This window comes from Strix aluco, chromosome 4 (genome assembly GCF_031877795.1).
Source record: "Strix aluco isolate bStrAlu1 chromosome 4, bStrAlu1.hap1, whole genome shotgun sequence".
Lineage (NCBI taxonomy): Eukaryota > Metazoa > Chordata > Aves > Strigiformes > Strigidae > Strix > Strix aluco.
Genome location: NC_133934.1, coordinates 89,754,996 through 89,774,800, shown reverse-complemented (window position 1 = coordinate 89,774,800; position 19,805 = coordinate 89,754,996). Strand labels below are relative to the sequence as shown.

At 40.5% G+C, this 19,805-nt stretch overlaps 1 protein-coding gene across 1 annotated transcript in view; it reads right to left on the bottom strand.

Annotated features, from left to right (window-relative positions):
• The window catches only part of RTF1 (RTF1 homolog, Paf1/RNA polymerase II complex component), a 30,595-nt gene that overhangs the window by 7,605 nt on the left and 3,185 nt on the right, over nucleotides 1-19,805 (bottom strand). The window contains exons 3-12 of the mRNA XM_074824143.1: nucleotides 10,927-11,074; nucleotides 9,398-9,602; nucleotides 7,164-7,278; nucleotides 5,450-5,561; nucleotides 4,511-4,646; nucleotides 3,709-3,886; nucleotides 2,722-2,804; nucleotides 1,427-1,514; nucleotides 1,230-1,337; nucleotides 562-639 (exon numbers count right to left, since the gene is read on the bottom strand). Coding sequence (XP_074680244.1) covers nucleotides 562-639; nucleotides 1,230-1,337; nucleotides 1,427-1,514; nucleotides 2,722-2,804; nucleotides 3,709-3,886; nucleotides 4,511-4,646; nucleotides 5,450-5,561; nucleotides 7,164-7,278; nucleotides 9,398-9,602; nucleotides 10,927-11,074 — 1,251 coding nt within the window. The remainder of the gene's footprint in view (nucleotides 1-561; nucleotides 640-1,229; nucleotides 1,338-1,426; nucleotides 1,515-2,721; nucleotides 2,805-3,708; nucleotides 3,887-4,510; nucleotides 4,647-5,449; nucleotides 5,562-7,163; nucleotides 7,279-9,397; nucleotides 9,603-10,926; nucleotides 11,075-19,805) is intronic.

Sequence of the window (19,805 nt, the reverse complement as noted above, 5' to 3'; positions counted from 1 at the left end):
ACAAAAACATGTTATGTCTATCTTCAGAGGTACTTAAGACTGCTTGTTTTCTTGACTTCTTGGCTTTGGCTTCACTGTTAGGTCTATTCATTCCAGGTGGTCTACATGTAAAATAGTTCAGCGGCAAGTAAATCTTTCGGCAACAGATTCTTTTCAATATAAATTACCGGCCATGAAATGACAATTCAGTCACCCCCGAGTAAAAAACAGTTTAACACAACTTTTATTTTTCCTATCTAAAAAAGTATAGGAAATCAACTTTCAAATGTTACCATGGGGTACTCTAAATGAAAACAAAACAAAAAAAAGTTTCTAAAGCAGAACAGCTTAAGACCTTCTTGTTTAAAGAACACAAAGAGACAGCCATGATTGTTGGCAATTGCCTTTAGAAAAAGAATGCAACAGCTTTAACTGGGTTCTACATGTTCTGAACCCAGCAATGAACCCTGAGATCCACCTTTTAGCTGAGCTTACTGCTGACTACCACCAAAATCCAGATGAGCTCCAGTTCTTCAAAATCAAAGACTGAATTGAGCTTGCAGGCATCATCTCATCTCTCACCTTTTCCTTTAACAGCTGGGTTTTCTTCATAGCATAATTTGGAGGTGCTTTTCTGAACCTTTCCTTCTCTTTCACAATCTGTAAGATGCAGAGGAAACAGCAAGAAAATGCAAATATGAAATGTCTATTTCAATACTCAGACACTAGAAGCAACAGATCAATATCACCTAAGAAATGTACTTAATGCCAATAGAATTTTACTCATGCTCTTTCTCTGCTGGATTTTTTAATTTGTGACTTGGTAATGAGTTACAGCTCCATTCCCCTCACTTAATGACCTACAAAAATCTGATGCTAATCACATTTGGTCAGTATTAAGCAAGTATTAAACTGTAGAAACTGATAAATACATCTATCATGATACTGTTAGCTTTTCAGAACTTGAGAACTAAGTTGCCATACTCAGGTTAGGAGTTCTGAGCTCTGCAACACAAGTTCAAGAGGAGGTAACAGGACACAAAAGATGAAGTAAAGCATGAGTGAGCACCAAACAACAGCTGGATCACCAAGTTACTCTATCCAGTTATGCAACTTCATTTTGAGCCTTTTATTTTCTTCTTAGGAGGCAAATACCATAATCATTTTGCTTTGTAACAGCTAGGGCTCTACTCCACGAGCTCCTGTCACCTTTAAGCACTGCCACAAACTCACTACAACACACTGTTTACCTCCTCAATGTCCTGGTCATTAAACTTGTAGTTGAGGGCTTCTTTGATAGACACTTCTTTCTTGTTTATCTCATCTAGTGTGGGTAGTTGCATCCCAGCAGAGAACATCTAAACACAAGAGACAAAGAAGTTACTTTCCACTTAAAGTATCCCTGGCAGAAGGCTCCTAAGAAGAAACTAAAGTCTGGCAAACTTACCGCTTCCTTCCACTTCATAAATTCACTTTCAGTAAATTCCTGATTTGAGACAAACTCCAAACGAAACACACGTGAATCGCTGCCATGCCTGCAACAAGAGAGTGTAACAACATCCCTTTCTGATGGTACAGAACTGTGATCTTGGATCTACAGGTGTAAACTGATTCAAGGAGCCCAAAACCAGACACTTAAAGGCTACTCTTGTGGCTCGCATGCTATCTATTCCTAACTTCAGTCAGGTCAGTCACAGTACAGGAGCCTATGTCAGCTATTTGTAGCAAAGGGATACTAGAGAGAAAGTCTGCAGGAAACCTTGTGGCAGTTGTGGCAGTAAAACCCTCAGGAAGAAAGAGGAACAGACCTCTCTCACACCTAAACCTTACATAACCAACTTGGTGACCCATGGCACGATCTTCGGAAACACAAAGCTCCTTCATGTTTGGACCAGTAGCAGTCCTGAATTATACAATGCTGGAGCCAACCCCTATCTCATTTTTCATTCGTTGGCCAGTCAAAAGCCAGAAATTCAAAAACATTTTCAGTGGAGCACCACCTTTGGCACTACCAGCTAAACTAGTATACTGCTACTAGCCAAAACTAAAATTAGTTGCCATGGTGTAAATTTCACTCAAAGCACGGAGCTCTCTCTGACATAGCCTAAGAAGTTATTGAATGTCACAATGGATTTAGACAAGATTTTTTTTTACTCCACACTTGCACCCACGTGCATTCTCCACACGCCTTCCTGTTTCTCCCAAATGGTTAACATCTTCTTGTCCTATCTCACCAGGATGTTTTGTATTGTAATGTTAACCTTCACCTCATGAACCTTATAAGGGCCGTAAGAACAACTGAGAAATCCAATGCTACATTCAGCAGCTTCCCCGCAAAGTACCATTTTATGTTGTAACACATACGCCAGACCCAATCATGTATGCTTTTAAATGATGCACGTTTCCAACATCTGATTATAACAACAGTGGAGAAAAGTTATAAGAGAGTATTGCAAAGCTCAGGAGGCAATAAACGATCATGGGTTACTAACACAAATTAATTGCTCAGATGTCGACACAATCACAAGTCCCTGCATGAGATTTTTTTTTTTTTTTTAAATATAATTATGCCCAAGGGGGGAAAAAACCCCAAACAAACCCAACCCCAACATTCTAGCAGTAAGCAGCATGGCAAGGCCCAGTCTGCTTTTTAGCTCTCATTGCCAAACCACACACAGAACATTATTTGCTATGAAAAGGGCACCGAATCACAAACTGATGAGGACTACTTTGGTATCTTACCGCAACTGTAGTCCTTTGTTTGTCCGGGTACCACCAAGCTGGTAAACCTTTGCAGTCTCTACCACACCAGTTATTTCAGCAACCTATACCACAGAGTACAATACACAAGAGGAAGGATGTAAGAGGGTTTTTACTTGTGTTCCTGGAAAACACACACTATATTCAAGCCTTTTCACTAGGGATCAAAAACCTTAATCTAACAATTCTAACTAGATCAAGGAAAGCAAGACTCTTCAGTGTACATTATCAGGTACTGAATTAGTTGCTTCATGCATCACCTTTGAGTTGACAAATTATACAATCGGAATACTTGATGCACTTTTTCTATCTTCTCAGTTCTGCCTTCCTGACCAAACAGTGTACACTTTCCTACTTTTCCTATTTCTTTTTCAATTAATGATGTTTTGGATTAACATACGTCCCAAATGAAATACACCAGTGCTGCTCACATGCTGAACACAGCCCCTCTGGGGACCTTTTTAATGTAGTTTTTGAGAATATTATTGCATCCTATGATTGTGTAGTTGCAGCAATGAAAAACAAAACTGTGTTCTCAAGCCCCTTCTCTGCTGAGGCACACTGAGGTACTAGAAACACTAGAAACTAAAAAAAGAACCGAGATCATGCAGTAACCTGGGAACATTCCCAGAAATAAGGAGTGAAACCTTACTTGGTCAAAGCAGAGTCCTGACCTCTAGTTTGCAATACAAATGATGAGACAAGACAGCATGAACCAAAGCTGGAAGAACAGGCTTTGTCAGTGCTCCCTCTCTCTCTCACCAAATATATCTCTTCACCTAACTGGTCCCATAGATTTATTTTTAAACCAGTCTCCTCCACTTCTTCAGCAGCAATTATGTTTTCCGGTTATAAGCAATCTTTCTATGTTAATCACTCAAACAATCACAGGTACCTGAGAATTCCTAAGCTGCAAATATTATATTGCAGCACTATAAAAAGAACTAAATCCCTTGAAACCAAACTCACCCGATAAACAGGTTTGCTGTTGTGATTTCCAATGCCAATACGGACAAAGCAGCCAGTGACTGTCTTGGCAAAGAAGGGCATATGACACCAGCGTTCCAGCTTGTGTCGTGATAACCGTACTCGGTTCAGTTCTTCAGGCAAAGACACCGGCTGGGACTTTGGAGGAATTTCTTCTTTCCTGATTTGGGAAAGGTGAGAAGGAATAAAGAAAAAAGGTAGAGACATAATCACCAAAAGAGGAGTCCTGAGCAAGGTGCAGCATGAGTGCTACCTATTTAAATTACTAGTAAAAGGAATGATTCATCACGTTGACTGTAGTTGACTGAATTTAGCATTCATGAGGAACTGAATTTAGGATTCATGAGGAAGGCTTAATGCAAAGTCCCTGACTTGTTACCCACTGCCCCTGCTACTTCAGTAGACTCACACACCAAGGCAGTTTATAGGGCAATGCTTTCAGATAAGCCAGCACATACCTCTGCCCTGTTAATACGCCATGGTTCTGCAGCTGCTAAACTGTAGGACTAAACAAATCTGTAAACAACAGTGCAAACGGGCCTAACACTAACAGCAGGGAACTGAAGTTACAAAGCTAGCCGAGGTAAATCAGTCCTGTGCACCATGATAGAGAAGCCAAGGACTCAAATCCAAGCAATGCAAGTGTGCCCAGAGGCAAGACCACTGTAGAGACACTAAACTGCCCCCAAAAAAGCCTCTAAAACAGCATGTGTCTACTTAAAAGTGGATCTCTGTTTCTGAACACACACTTACATGTAATCATAGTCCAATGTTTACTACTTACTCTTCCTCTTCATCAGAGGATGAGGATCTGGATGAGCGATCACTTTTCTCACTAGACTTATCATCCTCTTCCTCCTCTTCATCATCAGAGTATACTTCACTAGTTTTTAATGGCTGTTTTTTTGCAAGCAATTCAGCTGGGGGAAGGACAGAGAACAAGGAAAAGTAAGCTGTAAATTTTTTGTGAAATCTTCCTTTTAGAGCTGAAACCTTATTGGTTTTTTTTTTTTTTAAAAAAAAGAGGCAGATAGCTGTTAATTTTACACTGGATACAAGTGCCACATGTTCAAATCCACTTGTAAGCTAAGCACTCCACTGTGTATATTCAAAGACAGAAATCGAAAAGCACCTTAAATCTCAGTTGTACTTATCTTCAGTCTCCCAACTTGACTACATGTAGCAATACAAGATGGGTATAACAACTGGATATACAAGATAAAACTATTATGATCAGACAACTCATTGTTATTTTGCAAGGAAAAAAAAATCTCATGTTTGGAGAGGACAATAAAACCCAGTAGAGTAACAAAAAGGGTGGCATCAAAAGTCTGTGGCAAGACAGACAAGATGATGTGTCAGTGAAGAAACAAGCAAATGTAGATGAGGTAGCACGAGTACGATAACTTCGGTTTGGATGGTTCAGAGATTAAATACAGAATCTAAGTGACCAATTCAAATACATGAACTAAGCATTACTAAGTGCCATTTGATGGACTGCGATGAAAGTTTGTTTTGTTTTCAGACCATTCCGGGGAGGAATACAGCATCAGTAGTGCCACACAATACCCTAGGTGGTCACGGTGGGCAAAAGACCAAGGAAAACACAGACACAGAATTCATTCACTCCAAGGTGTAGCATTGCTGCATTAATTAGAAACAGGAAGTAGCACTTTCAGAAATCTGTAATAACGCCTCAAACCGTAGCAACATGCTTTCATACCTGTTCTGTTCTTCCTTTTCTCTCTTTCTGCTTTTAGCTCCTCCATTGCCTGAGATTTCTTGTCTAGCTTCTCATCCCGCTTTGATCGCCGCTCTTTGTTATGTGACATGACCTAAAAACATGCACAGAAAGTCCCTCAACACCAAGTACAATTCATAAATTGAAATGCATTAAAACAAAGATTGTTTACACACTTTGAAAACTTTTCAAATAGAAACTACTAACAAACTCCATTTTGAAATCATTTTTTTCAAGTTCATTTTTACAGAGGCGAGGGAGAGGGAAATCAATCTGAAGCATATTTCTTTTTTCTATTTCATATCAAAAATAATGAACATATTTACACTTCAACATTTCTGCCACCAAGTTTTAGTCTCAAAACTCTTCCTTGAAGTTAAAAAAGAACTAGAGAAATAAAATGGAAGTAATTCTGCAACTAAGAAGTAATGAGGAAAAATGCGATGAAAATTCTTCTCATTTGCTTCTCCTCCTGCAAGGCCAAATCAAGGGACTTGTTCTCATTCAGTAGCAAAGAGAAAAGTTACGTCAAAAAAAACTTAAAGCACAAATAAATTGTGTGTAAAGTCTGCAATACGGATCCAAATCTTAAAATGTGTAAGTCTTCTAATATTTTCCGTTTCTAACAGGTCTATCTGGAATACCGGGTAGCACAGAAATCAGCTTCTATAATAAGCATAAGAGACAGCCATTTGAAGTAAGTCAAAGTAGTTTCTGGAAGGCACTGTAAAAGAACTCTGCACAAGATCCTTTTATATATGCATATATGTATATGTGTCTACACATTATGTACTATATATATGGACTATATAAGTATACACATACGGAGTTGAGAGGGTTAGGGAGATGAGATTCACTCCACTTAATATGTGCCTAAGGGAAAAGTCATCTAACCTAATTTAATTTAAGTGTTCAACATCTGTTTCACCAGAAAATAACATGGCATGAATTGTCAGCTGGAGATGCCCTCCTCCACTGCACACAGGCAACAAGTGCAAACAATCAACTAGTTCTTAGATGGCTGAAGTTAGGCAAGATGAATCCCATTCCATTCTGGGAGCCCATCTGCCCAGACGCTATAAAGAGTTAAGGGCAGGATCTTAATCATCTGAAACTATAGCCAATTCAACCATTTGCAACTACAGTTCAGTTACAGAGGCCTCACCCCAAAACCAGGTATTATCCTCTTTCTATTGGAGGTGGAAAAACTACGGAACTACTTCTGCTCCTCCTAGCATTCAAGCTTTTCCTTGACACCCCTACCAGTAGAAACTAAGCATTCTTTCCATTGTATGTGCATGCAAAGCAATTAAGGGCTGAGCAGTTTCTGGCCTGCTCTCTCAAACTTTCACTTGTGAGAAAGACTGCGTATCTAATCTTTCAGACTGAATGACAGAAGTTTGGCTAAAGGAATTGCAAAAGGTTGCTTTCCTGTTCTCATATGGGAAGACTATCACAGCAACTGCATTTTTCATTAAAAGGAGTTATCAGTGCACCCCTCAGCAGGTCAAAGATGTTAATTCCCTTAAATGAACTGGAAAGGCTAAAGATAGCTTGAGCATATAAATGAACTAAATTCTGACCTGCTTACTACGCTGTTTGACATTAAGGGAAAACATGAGGGGCAGAGAGAGGGAGCATCCTATCTCCTATTGCCAAGGAAAACGGTTTGTTACCAAGGACAGTTATTTCCTACCTGGGATTCCTGGATCTGTGTGAGTTTTTTCTTCTCCTGCTCTTCCTCTTGCTTCTTCTTTTTCTCTTTCTTTTCTTTCTTTTTTGCCGTTTTTAGTTTCTTCTTGATTTCAAATCTAGTAGCAGATATTGAAAGAAAAAGAATGCATGAAAGAATGCTCTCTCCCCGAGTGCGCAAAGTACCACTCAGATGCTATCACAGCTTAAGCTGTTAGTAGGTTGTGAGGAACACTTCCAATGCTTGTCCAAGATGGAGAACCCTTTAACGTTATCCTGTCCCCCACTCCCATTCCCTCCCTTCACCAAGAAAGAAAAAGGTGAAGAAAGGCTGAGCATAGAAAACTGCAGACTTACAGACAGCTAACCTAAAGGGCTCAGGAGACCACATAGCAATGGCTACTCCCCAGAAAGCTGTTCTTACTCCATCTTCATCTTTGCCAGTGTAGTGACCATTGCATGTTGCCTCCAAATATAAAAACAAGTGGCTATTTCACATCATTTGAATCTCAACAGCTAAAAACTTGGTTCTTTAAAGCCACTATCATGTTAACTTTTTCATGCTCAAACTCCCTTTCTACTGGCACCGGTCCATATAGGAACGACTGCAAAGACAACACAGTGAGTCCTCCTTCAGCAGCTACATTCCAATCAGACTCAGGCAGTTTCTGCAGTCCACTGTAGGCACTTCCATTTCTACCTTCACAAAATATATCACCCTGAAATCTTATTTTCAGCCACTGTATTCAGAAGAGCAGTGATTTCACTGGAACTTTTCTGTAACTGAGATTCCATTGCACCATGGACTGGTAATTGCTTTAGTGAAGTGTACATATGGACAAACACAAGGAAAAAGAATTACTTAACTTCCAATAACTGAAATTCAAAATATGTTATCCACATGCACATTACACAGTCCATTCTCCCCAAGTCCTTTACACCTGGATTTTGTGGACAACAAACTGAAGTGCCAGATGAGCTTGCTGCCCTTTATGCCTTTAACATGGAGCGTAACATATGGGGCACAGGCACTGTATCACATGCAATGCCTGCTGTAATCCCAATGAACTCACAGCACGATGTACAACGTACAAAGAGCTAAACAGCATTTTGAAAGATTCAACTTACCATAAAGTTAAATAACTACCCCCCCCCGCCACCACCCCCTTAGTTCTACCTGCCAACTCCCTTACACAGAACAGGACAAACTCGTTTAAGATTAAATCAGTAACTCAAGCTTAGATTGTTTAGCTTGTTTGTATCAAGCATTCTCTAGTGTTCATTTTAAAAGACAGACTTTCAGTTACCATGGAACAGTGAATGAAATGAAGAAATATGGTGTCCTTCTACCCAATCTAAATCCTATCTTTCACTCATTCTGATCCCTTTGAGGAGAGCAGCAAACTAGATAAGACACTGAAAGTGGTATTAAATCCACAGACAGACAAGCAGCACTCTAACTATGGCTTGGACAAGTGGACAGTCTGACAGCAGCTTGTATTGACATCATTTACTCAACAGATGTCAGTCCTCTAGAGAAATTTCTCAGCAAGTGAGAGAAGAAAGAAGTCACTGAAGAGGGAAGAAACTGGAGAAAACTTGCCCCACACATGCCAAATCTTTGCTGTAGACACATGGGAAGAAAAATACCTTTAGTACAAGGAAGCTGCCTGATAGGACAAGTGTTACAGTAACAAACAAACAAAACCACAACACCTAAGGTACAAATCCACAAATGATCCCTTGAAAATGACATATCCAACACCACTCCTCATTATTTCAAGCTCTCTCCTGTTAGGGCCCCAACCAGCTTCACACCCATATAGAGGCAACCCTAACACTGCTCTGTGCTTCACCGTTGTTTTCTGGAAAATTCCAGAAGCTCATATACATCTTACACTTCGTTTGCCTTTTTTCAAAAGTATCAGCGTGTGACAACTAATACAGAAAAGACAGAAGAGAAAGCAGCCTGTCTGACTGTCTGGCATCTAGTGCGCAAAGCAGTAATAGGGCTACAATGGTAGCTGACAGAACCACGTGTATTCAACAGCTGAGAAATTTTCAGAAACTGACTTTTACAAGAACACGCAGAATTCCTGCTGTGTGCTTCTCAACTAGCTACAAGGACAGTTTATGCAAAAAATCTACAGTGAAGCTTAATTCACTTTATAGTGCTGAACGCTTGGACCCCAAATATGAGAGCACAGACCATACTCTCCATACAGATCTAAAATTCACCTTCTCTTTAGCACTTCTCTCTTCTCTATCCGGTTAAACAGCTCCTGCTCTCTCTCCTTCTCTGTCATTTGTTCCAGTCGAGCTCGGTCTTCTTCATCTCCCATCAGATCTTCTCCATAGCCATCATGGAATTCCTCATCTTCAGATGAAGAATCTGAATCTGAGCTAGATGAGGAGCTGTTGCTTTCTGAGTCAGAGACCTCTCCTAAAACAAAAATACAAGGCAGTGAGATTCAACAGGGGCAAAGCCCAACCACTTCATTACAGAATGTTAGCAAAGGATACGAAGAATTAATTTTACACTCCACTTCCATTATACTTGGTGACATGCTTATGTCCCTGAGAAGTTGCTTATACATCCATAACTTCGTAAGTGTGCACGTCCACACCTCAAATGCCACTATCAACCACCACAAATATTCCTCATTATAGCGACCTGAAGAACCAAAATTTGTCATTTGAAGACTGCAATGCTACGAATTGTTACATCGCAAGACAGAGTTGAAACATACTACCCTCAGGACTGGCAAGGCTGTGATGCTAGCTCCATGACTGTAACGAGCCCTCTCAGTTACACATGGGCTTAGCGAACAGCTGGCTTCCTAATAAGATTGGGTAACAACACCTTTAAACTTGATCAAAGTCCAAGTGCTTTGATTATCTCACCTAATCAACTACATTACACCAAATTACAAAAGCAGACATTAGGATTCTTTCTTTCACTTTCATTCTGGTCTCAGTATTTCTGGAAACTTCCAGCTTACGCTGTGGAAACCCTTGATTTGTAAGCACCGATATATACAGGTTCAGTCACTTCATGCTTTGGTCTGTCTCCGCTGTGCTTGATATACTTAAAATTGTAGGCTACTTTATATTCTTTCTTAACTTTGCTTTTTTAGTATCAACTGAAATCGCAACTAACCACCTGCAAACCTTCACGGGCATGATGAAAACAAGAAAGAACGCAGGACATTTGCCCAGCATTGGAACAGATTCAATATTCACGTAAAAAAACTCTGACAAAGTTATAGTAATGATTTTTCTTCTTCCATTTCGGTATAAATGTGCAAGAAATCCAATTCAGAGCAAATGCATGCAAGATAAGCTCCTATTTGCATCATGCAACACTATACGCCTCTCCCTTTGTCATCACAAGAAGTTCGGGAAGGGAAAACACATCAATGAAAATAAAAGAAAATGCTACCCACACTACAGATGGGACATACTAGAAGGAAGAACAGACTTTTCCAGGAGAAAGTCAAGTAATGAAACGTGTCATACTTTCTTCAGTTGAAACAGTATTTAGTGTAGTGTTGCGGTTGTGATGGAGTGCTTACGGCAGTGCTATACTGAATTATATGCACTTCAAGTCAGAGCAAGTTTAAGGGTCATCCAGACTACCGGTAACACAAAGAAAACTCTTTGAAGGTAGTCTTTAACATCACCATTTAACATTACTCTTCAGTGTGCATAAAGGGGTCACTTCACTTGGAATTACACTGTAAGTAGATGCACATGTGTCATCTTACCCTCTTCAGGTGCTGAGCTCTCAGCCGAGCTGTCTTTATCTGAGCTGCCTGAAGAGGCAGCTTTGTTTGTCTGTTTCTTCATGGCTCCTTTCTTCTCTGCCTTACCCATTTTTCCCTTTTTCTTGTTTTTAGAACCTCCAACAGTCCACTGCAAGGAAAGAACCAAGAAAAGGATCATGAAACATGAACATCACTCTTCTCCCTCCCCCAAAGCACTGGAGTAAAAATGACTGAGAAACAGTCCAATACCTGACAGCAACACATCAAGCATACAAGGTAAAAAAAGAAAAAAAAAAAAAGGCAACAAATAGAAAACTTAAACGAAAGCATTTGACGAAGTTTTTTGGGTTTGGGTTTCTTCTTTTTAAAAAAACCCATAGATCTGTTATCAGTGCAAGCCGACAGTTGGTAGGACACTCCTTTCAAAAACAATGAAGGCTTCAGAGTCCGCAATATCTGCCAGGAGAAAAGAGGTACTGAAAACATTTTCCTAGGAAAATAATTTTAAATAAGTGTCCAACTGCATTTGTAAAGATTAGCTTCAGTTTACTACTATTGAACAGAAGCAACAGATGTATTTCCAAAACTAGTTTATTCAAGAGCACATTTGAGATGTCACGAAGGCACACCAATTATACATGACAGTCTTTCCAAAAATCTCAGTTTTACCAAGAGTACACAGCATCTGTATTTTCATGCAACAAAACAATAGCACACTCGCCCATAGACAGTAGTGCCACCACCTGCATCTACGTATGTAAGTCAGAACCAAATCAGAATCACAGAAGTCAGGAAAAAAAGAAGAAAAAAAATCAAATACCAAGTATTAATTTTACTTTTCTCTTAATATCATATCTTCAATTAACTTAAGACTGCAATTTCCACATACAGGACTTATACCACCACACACACGAGGGTAGCAACTTTAAATCCTAAAGTCCCAGGAGAAGGACTAGTATTTACCTTCCACTGTGACTTCTTATTAGAAATTTTACATTGTCCCAACTCCCTGGATAAAGCCAGAAGGGAACAGAACTGGTAAGGATTGCCTGTGTATTATTTAAAGGCTGTAAAATATTTTGCACTTCAGTACCTCTCCTAGAAATTCTACAGGCACAAGACCTTCGGGGATAAGAGTTTCTTTCTACATATATATATATATATTTTTAGACTGTTACCCTCTTCATACCTGTATATTACTCTCATCATTCATGCAATTCACCATCTGTTCAAGCATACGGTATATTAAAAAATACATTCCTAAATCAAATGAGGAAATACTCTTCTGCATAACTGAGATCTTGCGCTCAAAACTACTCTTAACTGGAAAAAAAAATCTTTAGATTTGACCTCAGGTGCACACAAACTTCAGGTTTCTCACCCATTCACTCCTTCCTGGGTGATGAATCAAGTACAACTCTGCAGGCAGTAATCATTCCATCAAATTTGATGCTGACTTCTGCCTGATTAGGCACCATCTTCAGAGAACCCTGGTGTTCAAATACTTTAAATGAAACTCATCTGAGTAGTTAGAAGCTACTACCTGATCTACTAATATCTTTAGAATTTCCTAGGTTTTGGTTATTCTCACATCCAGCCTCGTACCTTACATATTACCAACTGCTTCATTACCATCTTTAAGCATCAGTTGTGCATTCAAAAGTATCTGTCCAAGGCCAGGCAGAGGTTTTGTTTTCTGAGGTAAAAGTACAGCTACCTAGTGGTGAGCCTCCAACTGCAACGCTGCCCTATGCAGTTCCCCCAGTCTGTTACGGTCCATAGGATAGGTGAGAAACTGCACAGAAAGGATCTGGCTTTCTATCAGCCCCAGCTTGTACTCAGGCCTTTATTGGCTTGTTATAATACTGCTGCCTAATAATATTCCTGGTTAACAATGCCCATGTAAATCAGTTAAGAACAAGTCTGTACTCCGCCTGAATCTGCTCAAACCTTAAGGAACCATCTCCTAGGTATTACAGAAAAGTCTATTTTTGCTATTTGCTCAAGAGCTCGCCTACTGCCAGCATAGCAGTGAAAACACAAGTGAGAAAGTTAAACTGAGCATTTAGCAGGGAAGAGTAGAGTCCTCTGAACCAGGGATGCAGAGGTGCTTCCTTCCCAGAACTGTGCTACCTCCTTTCAACGTTCCAACACCGAATTACACCTTGCATCAGCATGCTGTATAGCACAGAGAAAGCCATAATATGCACCACACTTCTATCAAGACCCTGAGAGGTCATGCTGAGATGAGAGAAGCTGAGATCAGATAAAAACAGCAGGACTTCAGTTGTTAATAAAATGTTTAATAGCTGTAGATACACAGTGTTGCGGATCACTCTTCTCAGCCTTTGACTCACAAATGGAATTGTGGAGAGAACCTGGGTCCAGGAAGATGGGACTGAAGAGAAAACCATGTGACAACCTCTTGAATAAAAGAAGTAATAAAAAAAAATATCTCCCCTTATCTACAAAATTTTGCTTTGGTTTCTATTTCACCCTGGAGAATACATTTCATCTTGCTTTTGTTTATGCAAGTGACCTCTGTGTCTTTTAAGTCACAATAACTGGTTGTGACCTCCCAGTTACAGTGCTGTCACAAGCCAAATTCCTCCTCATCCAATTCAGGTGCTTCAGGGGTTATTCAGCTACCCCAATCTCTCATGAATGCCTGCTCATTCCTGGTACCTCTACAGGACAAGACAATGGTTCGAGCAAGTCTTAAGGACAAGTAAATCCTCAAACCCAGGATGTAGACAGTGCCAGGCTCTTTTAGACTCAGAGAATCCTCTGCAGGCTCAGGAACCATCCGTTGTCATTTGGACACTGAATGAGCACTCTGTATTGTTCAGAGAGAGACTAGCCAACATGGAGCTTCTTCTTAGAGATTAGCAGGTCTGGGGTGGGGGTGGGGAAGACAATCCTGGAAAGCCATGAGCTGCATGGCAACCTGCAATCCAAACCAGTGTCTTGAGCCCCTTCCTCACACTCTAGGACACCAGCAGAGATCAGAAAGGCAACATGTTTGCACGTAACATTGAGTAAAAATGCACAGAGTTATAGTCAGAGGCATTTGTTCACTGCGTTTCCCTTAACTCCGCGCATCTCAAACAGCAAACAATAAACATATTTTTCAAAATCAGTCCTCTGTTGCAGCTTCTCCAGGTTCTCTCTTCTGTGTTCCAGTCAGGCAAAGCCAGTCAATGCTTCTCACATGCTTTCCATGACTATAACGCCTCCCCTAAACAGCCCCTCTATTCACTGCTGTGGCCACGGCCACCATCTGGAACCCTCCATGGTTCCAGACACAGCAAGTTAATAAACCCATGCAGAAGTGTGCTGCAACATGGCTTTCTGCTTACTGTTTAGTACTACTGAACAACAGAGCTTTATGGTTCATTCATAAGTAGCAGCCAGAAGAGCATCTCAATTTTTCCTCTTGCTTCCAAGGTTCACAGTGCTAATAGCTTGCATATGTCCCCCAAGAAATGGTTGGATTCAATGATCGTAAAGGTCCTTTCCAACCTAAATGTTTCTATGATTCTAAGAAGTCCAAGTTAAGCCACAGTACCCAGAATGGACTGCCAATAACAAAAGAAAAAAAAAAAAAGCACATTAGAAATTAGCCAGATTTAGAAGTCAGCTCTTACAAAAGCAACTACACAAAGTGATTGAAGAAAATAATTTATAGCCCAGCAAACCTTGACCATATTTCCACTAGGAAGATGCAATGACATCAAGGGGGAGTCGGGAGAAGAAAGAGATAAGTGAGCTGAGAGTGCAGAATGCAGAAGAACTGTTTTACTCCCACTGCTCAGATAGTTGCCATTTTCTTCTATTCACACAGTACCTAAACGCGTTATTTTTGAGATTTTATTTTGTAAATACGTATTCTCCCCGACTATTGTGGTTTTGTTTGGGGTTTTTTGGGGGTTTGGGGTTTTTTTTGTTGGTTTTTTGGGGTTTTTTTTGTTTTTTCCACAAACCTGACAGAGATGCACAACCAAGGTTACCAGCCTGTCATTGCCATATCCTTACCCCCGGGTATGGCTTTTATAAGCAAAAGGCAAATTATAAGCCACAACATCAAAGCAAAACAGGTCCCTTACTAATGGGTTCCTTTCCTAGGCCAGATAAACTTACACACCATGACAACATGACAGCTAAAGAGCACCAAGGTACATAACATCAGCCTACTTTACAAACTTTCATCCGCTCTCCTCCATTCATACAGGGAAAACAGAAGGCAGTCCTCCAAGCAAGTCACCAAACTGCAGTTTCAGCCTGTTTGAAGACAACAGCAGGCAGCACAGATATGAAGGCAACATTTACTGTCTTCAGGGTTTCTCAAAACTGGAAGAACTCTGGAGACAGCACTCCAAGAGCTACAAGGAGGAAAATGCTCTCTACAACTACTGTTAAGTCTAAACAGTAAATAAAAAGCCCTTACTTTTCATGCTCAGGGCCTCAAACACCTTCACAATGACAACAGCCCAGTACTTAGAAAACTTAACGGACCATTTCAGACATAAAGAGGAGACTCAGGGTGTCAACGCCAAAATGCAAAGGAGATAAGCAAATAAAGGAAATACTTTCCAAAGCCACAGAAAAGGCTTTGCCAGGAACTGGCTGAAAGAAAGCTTCGGGCCAAAGTATCACCAGACACCTAATCCACCCTTATTGTCTGACTACTGCTAAAAGGAGCTCACAGAAAGGTAACTAGGAATAAAAAAAGTCTGCCTATAGTAGGTTCAAATTCAGTTTAAACTGCAAATTAACATTTGCTCTAGAAGCATTTCGAGGGGTCCATGTATTGAAAAATGGCAAGAACTGCTGAGTGACAACACCAACATGGTAGATAAGAAATGCCAGTGAAGCAGCACTTTCCGTAACCAAAACAAACTTGGGGATGCTACTGGCTGTGAATACCTGCAGTGTTTTATTTAGGAAGCCTGGGCCAAACAGCTGGAGATGGCAACAGCCATAAAACACTTGGTCAACAAGTGTCTTGCATGGCTCTAGCACCACCAGCCAGCAAGCATCATCTGGACTAACAAAGGCTTAGTGACTTCTCTGGATATTAGACAGTGCCTTATGATTGGATTGTTCTCAGCAAAAACTGCTTGCTGGGTACAAAGGAAAAGTTCATTCGGTGAAAAAAAAAAATTAAATGAAAATCACATATTCAATTCCAGTACCTCCACAAGCCTATCTCTGGAGTAACCTGCTCCCCTTCAGAGCTCCTGCATACTCTCATACTACATAAATCAAGTCCCCAGAAGTTATCCCCATGTAGTTTGCAATTTAAAGCGGCTACTTACAGACCAAACTTTATACCTATTTTGTCCACAGCTGATTCATACTACTTCTTTGGACATGCCAGCCTCCATACAATTACCCTGCGCTATTCAGATTTGCACTTGCACTTTGTTTGGGGTGGGGAAAGTAAGAGCACCTCTCTTCCTTAAGGAAAGCTTTACTATTGCACCCACTAACAGCTGAAGGAAAGTGTCTCCAAGAAAAGTCAAAGTCACAAAGCACACAGCCGATAAGGCTGTGTATAAGAAGATTAAAGCACAGTCTGTTTCAAATTTCCTAAGCTTGAAAAAATGTATGGCAAAGGCCTCACAGGACTGGAGAACCCACTCATTCTTGAAGGTCTAATTAAGCAGTATTATGAAATAAGAGCACACAGGAAAAGACGACATTTAGCATCGTAATCTCTACAAACCCACAAAAGACACCCCCAAACCAGAAGGAACACATGCAGTTTTCTGCTTTCTGTGGTATACTAGAGTGCTCTAACTTGAAGTGCAGTAAGTAGATCCAAACTTTCAAGTCCTTTGAGGGGCATAAAGTCTCCTAGGCTGTTATTCGAGACTGATTTCCTCACTAGCTGCCTGACCACTGCTCACCACCGCCTCTGTCCCATCGTTCTTGACAAGATCATCAGCTATGCAGTTTCCTACTGAATCTGCACATTTGCAAATAAAGGCATAAATGGATATTCCTCACTAAACTCCAGACTAGTACCAAGCATTCACGGTATAACTTTTCTTGTCTGGCAGTATCTTCTGCTATCATCCTGGAGCTGTTAAAAGGCACAACCGAACCCCTCGCAACATTAGAATGAGCACAGGAGGATGCACAGACTTACACCAGCACTGCTAACGACAAATCTTCCGAGAGAAACAAATGGGAGCTCCCAGAACATCGTGGCTTTCTGTCTAATCTACACTGATGTTAGTGAAGTTGTTGCAGAAGTCATCCAGGCTTCACCACACAACAGAAAGCATTCTCTTCCTGTAAGCAATGATGCCAGGATAAAAGAAAGAGCAAGAACCCAGAATTAACCTCCTGCAACTGAGGAACACCATCCACACAATGCCTTTAATAAGCAACGAGGGTACCTTGTGGACACATATATCTCTAGCAGTCACCCCAGCCGTAACCTGGCTAACACCAAACTGTTTACATACAGCAGGCTAACAGTTTGGGATGGTGAGCTCTTGAGTAGTCACAGCCACACGTTGCTCTACAGATATAGGAACTGTCTGCCTCTACAACTGCTTCCAGCTCAGTGTATCTCTTTGCAAAGTCAGTACTTCCTACTGCAAAGTCCTGCAGTCACTATTTGTCAGTTCTCTGAACAACAGCTCAGAGTCAATTCAGCCATGCACGTTCCACAGACCCACCAGAAGAGGGTTCAAAGCATCCCTCCTATTTCACCGCCTGCAACTCACCTTCAGTCCCTTAGCTAGGTAATTTGATTCAGACCACAGAAGTCCTTAAAGTGTTACAGAACCCAGCATCTGCACCATGAACACCTGGTGTGGCCAAGAGCTTTCACAGAAGCACATTCCCACTGAGACACACAAAATACAACATTAAAGATCTACTGAAATCCCTTGGACACCACTGTATAGATGTGGCATGATTTGTACAGGATGTTATTCTACAATTCTAAAAGGGCACTTTCTCTCCCCTATGCCCCACAAACTTTCCTCCCTTTAAAAAATGCAGAATGCAGCATTAGCCTCTGAAGCAGAGGTTTAGGCTCCTTTCCTGTACATGCAACATGGTGACAATCCTGGAACGTTTAGAGCTTGCCAGGAACCACAATAGATGTGCACACTACAAAACCTTGGTGGAAGCACATGGCTGTGATTAAGCACATTTGCCCAGGGCAACAATTTCCATGCCTTTGCCTCAAGGTCCTCATCTTGCAGGAAGGCCAGTAAGACGATTTCAACTTTTAGACCCCCTCTCCCAACCCCCAAGGTTGAGCAAACTTCAAACCAACCACAAGAACACCGATTAAAACCAAAGTTGTTCAGCAGGAGTAGTGTAGTCAAGACTAGGGATGCACACAGCCAAATGACTGGCAGAAGCATAACTGTTATAACCCAGCCTGTCTCACCCTGCTGTGACAAGCAGCAGTTCAGAATGCATATTTCAGGCACAGGAATAGAAGCAAGTGTCCTAATTACCTCTTCGCTAAATCTTTTCCTCTTGCTGCATGGAGGTCAGAAAGAACAGAGTATCAATTAGAAATGATACACAGATTAGAAAGAGTATCAAATGCACACAGTGCCACAGAGATACCACTGCATCTGCAAGGTCTGTGCAAATTCGTGAAGAAATACATTTCATATTCTACATATAATGCCAAGGCAGACCTTAGGTGTAGTTAGTTACACAAGCTAAAAAATATAATTTGAAGCATATTATTTATTCTCTCAGTTTTCAGAGATAAACGCAGATCAGAAGGCTTTGTCATTGACATGCTCTCCGCACCTAAGTCTACTTTTCCAGACAAGCTGGTCTCCACACAGCTTAGAGTAAATAAGCTGTGTGCCAGCAGATCAGAACACACACGGTGACAGACTGAGTGGTCACCCAATAACAAATCTAATATATCTAGTTCATTCAGAGTTTTCTCTCTCCTTATGTCTTAACCATGTATTAGATACAAGAGTCTTTTTTTTTTAAAAAAAAAAAAAGGATTGATTGAAACAGAGTTCCAAGCATATTTATTTCAAAAATGCCTAAGAAAATTAAACCAGACTTTCTTTACACTTATTGGAAGAACCCTGCTACACTACCAAATGGTTAACAGTTTATCACTGGCCTACCCTATTGGTCTTCAAATTGTCAAAATGAATAATCCTTCCTGTAGTTTCAGAAAAAAAATCCACCCCACATAGCTGTTAAATTTTTAAGAATAGATGGAATAAATGACCTCACTATATTGTGCAGAAAGCTTTCAAAAGACATTTGTAAGCCTTCAAGAAAGTGTTTTTATTCAAATACCTGTATGACCTGTTTGTCAGTTCCTCTGTTGTAATAACTCTATTTCAATTTTCACTTATAGATGAAAGCAGAGACTTTTAACCAGCTCTAGAATGTAGTCCCGAGAACAAGTAAGAAAAACAGATCTAGCAGATAAGCACTGCTACACAACCAATTGACAAAACTCTAGAACAAAGTAACACTAAACACTTCCTTGCCTCACTTCAAAAATGCTAATAAAAACACACTCTACTATGTTCTAATGGCCAGACAAGCTAGTTCACAGCAGAGGTCCTGGAGAATCAAAATAGCTAAATAGAACAGTTTTACCACCTGCAAAATAGTACCACCATTTTCTTCTCTGAGGAAGGAAGCTCTCTTCTAAAGCTGAAAACCTCTCTCCCTTAATTCAGAGTCCAGCTTTAGCAGCTTCACTATCACTCCAACCACAAGCATTACACAGGAAAAACACTAGTTTTAAGCAGACAGATCACCAGACCATTCAGATCCCATATGAACATGGGATTAAGCAGGCAGTCATATTTTCTACAGACATTCAGACTATTTTGTATACAGTTACAATTCAGAGC